Raw genomic sequence first — 9,337 nt, 5'->3', positions numbered from 1 at the left:
ATCTGCGCCCTCGCCGTCGCCTCTTTGCCCTCGGTTATAAAGAAAAAGGCCGCCGGAGAAATTCGCGCCGAGGCCGCCAGCCCCAGCGCCCCTGCGCGCCGGAGCCCGCCGGGTCCGCTGCCCCCGCGGGTCACCTACGTGCTCGTGGCCCTGAAATTGCCGTTTTATTTGAAATGCCACAAAGTAATCTAATCCGCTTTGAAATCGCCACCCTCGTAGCCAATCGGGGATATCGATTTGACCCGTAAATATTCCCGCAAGGGCCCTCCCCCCTCCCTCCTTCGTTCCTTTCTTCCCCCGCGTCTCCGGCCACGCTTCTTTTTCCCAAAGGCAGAGAGGCTCAGAACGAAAGGCTCAGCCGACCACGAGGTAGCTTGCTTGGCCTAAAAAAGACACCCCACCCCCAAGCCATTCCTCGAGCTTCCCAGCCCTCACAGGCTCCGCGGGAGCGCTGCCTCCTGCTCCAGCCCGAGAGGTTCTACTTGGGGAGGATTTGCCCGGGGGCTTCCCGAGGCGACTCCAAAATGCCACGCTGTCACAGATCTCCCTAGCCCTCCGCTTCTTAGATGGACCCTCCCAAGGCCTCATCTGCCCTTTCTCACCACCCCCCATTCAAGCCCCCTCCCTCCTCCCCCTCCCCCAGGTCACAGTGTTGCAAAAAGCGCACCAGGAGAAAGAGGAACCCGCCATCAGCGTTCAGCTCTACTCAGCGGTCCGGGGAGCCCAGATTTTCCTCAGCACACAAGGAAGCGGGTGAAGTTGCAGTTGGGACGATCCCCACCGCTCCCTGGAATCAGGTCGCACCGCGGCTCCGGTGCCGGTGGCAAAGGCCGGCGGCGGCCGTCTCCGCCTGCGCCCCACCCTCCCCCGCAGGGAGTGCTGCAGCCGGCTCCCGGCCCACGAGCCTAGCCGCCACCCGGGCTGCGACGCCTGCGGAGTGAGCCGCCGGCGCGTCCCCCGGGAGCTGCAGGCCGACCCGGCCCCTGCCTGCCTGCGCGCCCGGAGTGCCAGGCGGCACGCTCCGGCAGGGAACCTGGCTGGCCGCGGCGGTCCTGGGAACTGCTCCAGGGCCTGCAGAGCCGTTCCAAGCGGGCAGACCCGAGTGGGTTCCCGAGGAATCGGCCGCAGTCGCTTCGGGCACCCCAGGTCTCCCTGCTGACCCTGAGAGCGCCAGGGACATGGCGGCTCCTGGAGGCCCAGGTCAGAGACTTTGCAGACTTCTGGAAACTGTTCAGCAGCTAAAAAAAAAAAAGGAAATGTCTCCTCCTGGGCTCTTAGAATTAGGGGATTCTCTTGGCTCCCTATAAGGAAGTGGTTCACTTCCACATATCCCGTCCCCAAATAGGATAGCAGTTCATGATTCGTGACCCTCCAGCCTCAACCACTGGTGCGGAGGCCTCTTTCAACGCCAGGAAATCACTCCTACCCAAGCCCCGCCACCGCCACCGTTATGGCAACTGGTTCTCAGGTGCAGGTCCTTCCTCCTGGCACTCAGGCAGGCGGCCTGGGAAAGGCAGCGTTTACCCCCACTTAATTAGCAAAGCAAAAAACAAACAAAAAAAATTTTTTTTTACAAGTTCCTGGGCTTGGGTGAAGCAAGCATTTACTAAGAACCAGTAATTCTGATTTCCAAAAATGGACAAATGTGCCCTGGTAACTGATTGTCTTTCTCTCCCCTGTCCCCAGGGCCTTCCTCTGGCTGGAGCCCTGGAGACCTGGAGAAGAAAGTCACCCTTGCCCTGCCTTGCAGAAGGCCAGAAACGCCCCGGGCCTTGACTTCTTGCAGAGTCGGTGGCTGAGTGACTGGGGAAACCAGAGTCTTTGGGAATGACCCCCAGACCAGACTCCCTGCTAGGCTCTTCCAGAAGCATTTGGAGGGCCCAGGCTTTGCATGCCAACTTGCACGAGTCGCACAGGACCATTTTCCATATATTCCAAACACCCGCATGCTTCAAGAGAGCAGGGCCTCTTATATCGTGACACTTTTTCTATAACTTCCCAGCGTCTCTGCTTTGCGGTGGCGATTTGGTACAAACACCGCTTTTGGACCTGGTGGAGGTGGCCCAGCTGGCGCCTGACGTTCTCCCCAAGCACCCGCCTCCAGGCCACCTCCAGGCTGCCAGCTCTTCCATTAGAAACCCATGTGGGTGAGGTCCTTTCACTCAGCCCATAAAAATCTACTTCGGGCTGAACGCAGAGACTAAATTATAAAGTAAGATTTGTAACGAAAAAAATCTGTCCTGTCCTGTAAAGCGATACACACTCCCAAAGAAGTGACGTGCTGGGCATGTGGCCTTTAACTGGACCTCACAAGCGGCTTTATTTCAAAAATGAGGGTGGAAGACTGGGTTGAGAACTCCTGGGGGGTGGGGGGCGGGTAGCAGCTTTGGTGGTGATGTGGGGTTCTAAGCGGGGCCTGTGGTTTCCCACCCTGGGGTGGGCTCCCTGCACCCTACATGTCTTGCAGGACCCGTGGGGACCTCGTGCTGCTGGAAGTCTGGAATGGCCAGGTTGCTGGAGCCCCTGGGGGAAAAACAGCGGCTAAGTCAAGGGGAAAGGGGCCAAGCCCCACACCCCACTCTCCACAGTCAGCCTTGTGGTCTCCTGTTCCCCTCCAGTATGTGTGATGTGCATGTTGGCAGCCACGCTCTGCGGCTGTCCACTGGCAAGTTTAAACCCCATCCGTTCTCCCACCACAGGCACTACTAAATGCAGTCCCTCCTTTCTGGGCACAGGCTTTGGGGGTATCTCCAGACCATAAACACAGTACCACACAAGTAAGATTATCTGGGAACAAGGGGAGATGTTCCCGCACTGAGGTCGGCTGCGCTCCTCTCAGATGAGGGGAAACCTCAAGGAAGCATCCGAAGGAGGCAGCCAGTCTCGCTGCTTCCTCGGGACTGTGGTGGTGACCGTGGGTCCAGCCCCGGAGTTAGGACCCGGACTTTGGTAAAAACAGGGTGAGCCACCTCCTGTCACTTCCCCTAGGGGCAACCTCAGTGATCTAAAAAAAAAAAAAAAAAATGACGCGGCACCTGGAGGCTTATGCCTGTAATCTCAGCACTTTGGGAGGCTGAGGAGGGAGAATCACTTGAGGCTAGGCCAGAAGGAAAAGAAATAATTAGCTGGGTGTGGTGGCATGCGCCTGTAGTCCCAGCTACTCAGGAGGCTGAGGAGGAAGGATCACCTGAGCCAGGAGGCCAAAACTGCAGTGAGCCGTAAACGCGTGCCACTGTACTCCAGCCTGGGCTACAGAGTGAGACTCAAAAATACGTAATAAACAAAACAATACAAATAAAAAACAGTGACAAAAAGATAGCTCACAAGGATGTCGTGAAGGGGACTAGTAACAAGCAGGGCTCTATCTCTGCCCCCACCCCTCTAGGAAACATTGGATATGGGAGTGTGAAAAATCAAGGACAGTCGTTGGGGAGGCCCCATCCCAGAGACCAGGGTCTCAAGTCCTCCTGGACTCCCTCCCTGGCTATTCCCGTTTAAGATGCCAGCTTGGCCAGTCTCCACAGTGGGAGCTTAAGACATGCCCGACCCTTAACCCTTACTTCTCACCTCTAAAATAGGATCGTGGCAGGATTAAGTGAGCTGGACCCAGCCTCAAGCTTCGGCGTTTGCCATCACAGCCCTTACCTCGTCCAGCCTTCCCTTGTGTACTGCTCCTTTCCTCATCCATCCCTTCCCCTGGAGTGAGGGGAGGAGGATGTGTCTCTGGGGAGTGTGACCTCTGGCATGCTGCTGGCCCTCTGAGGAGCAAGGTCACATTTTCCGATTGCAAACCACTCACCAAAGTCAAGAAGAGCAAGAGGGGGGTGAGGTGGGGAGGGAGGGTGGGGGGTGCTGACGGCTGCTGTGTCCGCTCCCTCCTCCACACCTTGGGACTCTGGTGCTCCCGGTTGGTGGCAGAGTCTAAAGCCCATCATCCCCGACAGGACGGCGTTCATGACCCGAATCCACTTGCAGGGACGCCGGCTCCGGGGGCTCCCTTGAGGGCTCCCAGATGCAACAACGATGTCAAGAAGGGAGGGGATTGGGGCCGGGGTCCCACAGCTTGTACCTCTAAAAGACCTCATCATGCCACACCAGGACCCCGGTAAATTGTCACGATCCTAGGCCCCTCCCTGTCCTTCTGTCCTTCTCCAACCGTGGATCCTCCTGTTCCCTCCCGGGTCCCTGAAAGTCCTCCCCGTGCACCTTTTCCCAAATCAAACGGCCGGTACTCGGTGTGAGCCGGGCGGTGGGTAGGACACTCAAGAAGGCCTTTAGGGCCCAAAGGGGCAGGGAGGGGAGGAGGCGCCAAACCCAGCCTGGCGTCGCCGGCGGGTGTCTTTCCAGTTCTGACAACAGCGGGAAGGTCCCCGAGTCCCCGGAGCTCAATGCTCAGACCTCGGGGTGTGGGATGCCGCTGACAGCCACGGGCTCCGCAGAGGCCTGCCCAGAGCCTCCCTGCCCTGCGCCGGGTGAGACTCCTCTTCTGTCGGAGCTCCCGAGTCTAGGTCCTTCTCTGGCCTTGGGTGCTGAATCCGCAGCGCGCGCTCTAGTTCCTCCTCTGGAAAACCACAGCCCTACGCCCTGGGTGTCCCCTTCACTGTCCCCCACCTCGGCGATGGTGACTATTCCAAGAGCTCGAGCTACAGCCTGGTGGCTTCAAAGGGAAGAGGGGAAGAGGGTTGTAACAATCTACACTGTTCCTTTAAAAATGATTTTTTTTTTAGCTGGGGTCTCCCTCTGTCAGACAGGGGTGCAGAGGCACGATCACAGGCTCACCACAGCCTGGACCTCTTGGGCTCAGGCAACCCTCTCTCCTCAGTCTCCTGAGTAGCTGGGATTACAAGCGCATGCTCCACCACACCTGGCTATTTTTAACTTTTTTTTGTAGAAACGAGGTCTTGTTATGTTGCCTAGGCTGGTCTAAAACTCCTGGGCTCAAGCAGTCCTCCCACCTTGGCCTCCCAAAGTGCTGGGATTACGGGCATGAGCCACCACACCTGGTTAAAAAGTTCGTTTTAAAAAAATCTCCATTATTTCCAGCAGTGGTGGTAGAGAAAGGCCTGGGATCTAGGGCCCCATGTGGGTGTAGGGAAAGTCTATCTTCATCAAACCTTCCTAATTAAATTGTTTTGATTTTGGAATACAATCCCTAAGACAGCTGGCTGCTTCCTCAGGTGCTCAGGTGATGGGGGGGAGGGAAGGAGGTAGAGGCTGCCTGCAGCTGAACTTAAACCCAAGGGAATCACTACCAGGACAATTCAGGCCGTGTGTGTGTGTGTGTGTGTGTGTGTGTGTGTGTGTGTGTGTGTGTCCCACCCCTAGTGCAAGGTCTCAGAGAAGACCCCATATCCCACCAGCCAGGGTGAGAATCCTGGCTCCTGGGAAGAGCAGAACCCTTGAGGTTGGCAGCGGTACTGTGGCAGCTCTGAGTCTGACCACTCAAGACTCGGAGTCTGACCTCCTATGGGCAAAAACTACCCGGTATTCTGCCACCTGTGGTCGTGGAGCAGCACGGCCAGGGAGCACCCAGAGTTCACCTGCCTGGGTGCTTCTGTGGTTTCCAAAGTGCCCCTTCCCTCCCCCCCACACATACATACAGTGAGGAGGGTAAGGATGACCGTCGGGTTGGCGCTGTCCCAGCCCCGTTTACCGCCTTCCTGCGTCCCAACAAAACTCTATGTTTCAATCCTGAGCCCGCAGCCGGCCATGTTCTCCTGTCCTCTTCCCCTGACGCGTCTACCTCCTGCTTCTTATTTAGTCACTGAAGAGGGGGAAAGGTGAGAACTTGAAAGCAGGGGTCTTTAGACTTTGGGTGCTAAGCCCTCCAGCCTGGCCACTTAAGATGTTTCTGGCCTGGGAGAGTGACTGGGAGCAAGCAAGAAACACTTCCACTTGCACTGCACGGTTTCGTATCACAGCAATCCTTTGCTGATGCAGGGCATTTCTAAAGAACCCATTTTATGGACCAGGAGACCAAGGCTTAGCAATACAGCATAACACTAGATCCACAAACCTGGCTGTAAAAATGGAAAGTATCCTCAACTGGCCACCTAGTGGGGTGTTGACTTTGGCTCTGGTCACCTCTCTCTGCATGCAAGGACCCCTCCAAGCCCCTCTTTCTGTGTTTCCACTCAAGGAGGTCTGGGAGGAAAACAAAACGGAGGCTGGCAGGCTTGAGGGCATGATGGCATGAGAATGGGCCACAAAGGACCGCCGAGGCCATGACTGACCTCTTGCCCTTGCTGTGGGAGCCTGGGAAAGGCCCGTGCTCTCTCTGGCCTCAATTTCGCCAGGTATGAAGGGTCAGTCTGGTAATTCCCATGGTTCCTGAGGACTATGCTGGCCATCTTTTAACTCCCATAGTCCTATGTTAATCTCTAGATTCTTTTTTACCCAGGGATTCCGCTTGCTCTGGGCAAGCCAGCCCTTGGCAGATGGGCTTTTCTCAGTATTTTTCATTTTGCAGCTGAGAGCAGTGAGGTGATCTGAGTCTCCTGTCACTGCCCAGGCCCGCTGTCCCTAAAAACCTCCCTAGGGCCTCTGACCCTGGCGGCATAGCTGGCCCCACTCTTACCCCAGAGCCTATGCCCCACTTGCAGACAAGGTTAACTTCATTAAGGTGCCATTTCCCCATCACCCTTCAGAGCTACTCAAAGGGTGGCAATTTCTCCACTTTGCATAATGGAGGCCTTTCTAAATGCATCTCTCTCTTTCTCTGTCTCAGACTCCCCGTCTTATAACTCCTCCTTATAACTTGACAGAACTGTGCTGCCACCCAGAGCTGCAGGCCCGAGACCCCGAAGTGGCCAGCTGAGTCCCAAGGATGCATCTCACTCCAGATCTCCCCTCCCCAGGCATTGCAGGAACCCGGGAGGAAGGAAGTAGGCCACTACCCTTTTCTCCTCTCCAGCAGGGATCCTACAGGTTCGGGGTCCAGAACTCTAAGGCCAAACAGCTCACTTCCGGCCCCCTTCTGGAGTGCCAACTTTCAGGGTTGCCCCCACCAGGAGACGCATGGGCAGTCCCTCAACTGCTCCAAACATGGTCCCGAAGCCAGTAGTTTGCAAAGGCCCAGGGTCCAGTCATTCCGGCCCAAATGCCAGGTGACCCGCTTTTCAGGGCTAGAACGCAAAGGCCCAGTTAAGCACCTCCTCCCAACTTTCAGCAGGGCTGCTTCTCGAAATCCCCCAAACAACGAACAGCTTGCGACAGGCTCTCTGCTCTGGCCTTCTAATGCCTGGTTTATTTGAAATCACTGGCCACAAATCATGTAATCTTCTGCTCGTTTCTTGGAACTATCTTTTTATCTCCAATGGGTGGGGGGAGAGGAGGCGGCGAGCGGCTGCCCTGTCCGGATTCCCCACCTGTTTTGTTGCCAGTGGTCAAGAAATGGCGCGTCCCAGCAAACCAGCTACCCTCACTTCTCCCCGGGTGGGAAAGAGACTCGGTCCTTATAAAACCTAATTCTGTTTTGATTTCAACCAAAGAGAAATCCTTCCCACTTCTCCACAAAAGGTCACCCTTGGGCAGATAGGCAGCGACCACCGCGGCCCACTGCTTCCAGAGAGGGGGCCTGGGACCGGGGCGTCTTTGCGGATCCAAACTGGAACGGAGAGGAATGTGCGCTGGGCTCGAGGCAGGAAGGTCTGGGAATGCTGCGCCGGGGAGGAGAGCGCCCCACGGCCGCACGGCCGGGCTGGAAGGCTCCGGGAAGGCTGAGCCGCCGCTCCCGGTCCCCCCGGCTCCGCGGTGCGCCGGATCCCCCGCGCCTGGCTCTCCGGCCCGTGGAACTACAGGGGCGCTTGCACTCCGCGATACACCAGAGAGGCGAAGAGACGTGCAGCTCCAGACCCAGAGGCCAGCACAAATAACCGGTTTGGGAGCGCGAACTAAAAGGTCGAGCCTTCCGATTTCGAGCAGAGCGCCTGGCCCGGGACGGCTTTCATGGAGGCGCCCTGCGGCCTAGGGACACCTGTCGCCTGCACTGCAGCGACCCTCCAGTGCCGGGCGGTTGAACTTGTCTCTCTACCCCAGCACTGGCTCCCGGGCTCCAGAGGCCCGCGAAGCCCTCCCGACTCCCGGGCGCGGAGGTCCTGGGACCCCCATCGGGCCTCTAAGCAGTCCTCTGCCAGCAACGTGTCAGGATCCCTCGGGCCAGGTCGCAGCGACCCGGTCCATGGCAAAGACGCTGGAAAGTGCTCGGCCCAGAACCCCTGGGGCGCCAAAACCAGCATTGTGGAGACCAGGCCGCCCCAAGACCTGCTGCCCAGTTGCCACTGTCACCGGAGGCAGCTGGTGTGTGTGTCGCCAGGGAGAACCCACTCAGTGCCACGCTTCCCGAGTCTTGGACCCTCGCATCCCAGCACCCTTGTCGACCTGCACCTTTTCAGTCCTAAGAAGAACGGCTGTGCTGGCCCATCTGCCATATTCTAACTAATCGCTTCCCTCTTCTTCTGGCCAGATCTGAGCTCACCGACCTGTGGTGTCTCCTATCCTGATCTCCTGCACCCCAGCCCAAAAGGAGGAGGGCAGAGAAGAGGCCACGGGAGAGACCCCAGTCTGAGGCCGGACTCCCCAGAAGCGTAGCTGGGCAGCTTTGGCGCAGCAACGCCGGGGGTCTCACGGTGATCCCTGCTGGCTCCCGGCGTGCGGAGCAGCAAGTGTCTGTCACCTTTTCCAGGAAGAGGAAAGAGGGAGGAATGAAGGGAACATAAAAGGGAGTTGAAGAAAGAAAAGGAAGGAATGGGGGGGCAGGAACAAAACCAAACCAGAGTCGACTGGCAAGCAGAGAGAGAGAGAAAACAAAACTAGAATACATTGGCAAAGAAAAAAAGAAAGGAAGGAAGGAAGCAAGGAAGAAAAGAAGGGAGGAAAAGGAGACGGAACGAAACCAGAAGGGACCGGCGGGGCTTGTCCCCGGGACAATCCTCCCCAGCCTTGGGCCGGGAGCCGGTTTGGTGGCCTGGGCCGCTGCGGCCCTGCCCCCTTTGCTGAGTGAGCCTGGGCCAAGCCGAAGTCCCCGCGCGGCCTCCCCAGGACGTCCCAGCAGCCCCGGCCCGCGCCGAGCCGCCGGGCTTCCAGCGCTCCCGGCCGTCCACCTGCGGCCTCACCTTCGGGGAAGACGGCGCGCATCTTCAGATAGCTCGTGGTGAGTCGGATGATGGACGCTTTGTCCAGCTGCGAGGTGATGGCCGACGGCAGCGGGAGCAGCTTGGCCAGCTCGTAAAACTCGCCATTTTCCTTCTCCCTCCTGGTCTTGGCCGCATTCTTGGATTTCTCCTTCATCGCGCCTCGGCTCTGGGCATATTAGACCCGGCCGTGCTCCAGACCCGCC

General features: G+C 57.8%; 1 protein-coding gene across 1 annotated transcript in view; it reads right to left on the bottom strand.

Moving 5' to 3' along the window:
- SIM2 (single-minded family bHLH transcription factor 2) overlaps positions 1-9,336 on the bottom strand; it is a 48,203-nt gene extending 38,867 nt beyond the window's left edge. Inside the window, exon 1 of the mRNA XM_008052283.1 lies at positions 9,114-9,336. Within this exon, the coding sequence (XP_008050474.1) occupies positions 9,114-9,288 (175 nt within the window). The 5' untranslated portion in view covers positions 9,289-9,336. The remainder of the gene's footprint in view (positions 1-9,113) is intronic.
- Position 9,337: the final 1 nt, after the last annotated feature.

Source organism: Carlito syrichta, unplaced genomic scaffold (assembly GCF_000164805.1).
Source record: "Carlito syrichta isolate Samal-C Ts95f unplaced genomic scaffold, Tarsius_syrichta-2.0.1 Scaffold271031, whole genome shotgun sequence".
In the NCBI taxonomy this organism is placed as follows: Eukaryota; Metazoa; Chordata; class Mammalia; order Primates; family Tarsiidae; genus Carlito; species Carlito syrichta.
The sequence above is the reverse complement of the archived record's forward strand: the minus strand, read 5'-3'. Positions and strand labels throughout refer to the sequence as shown.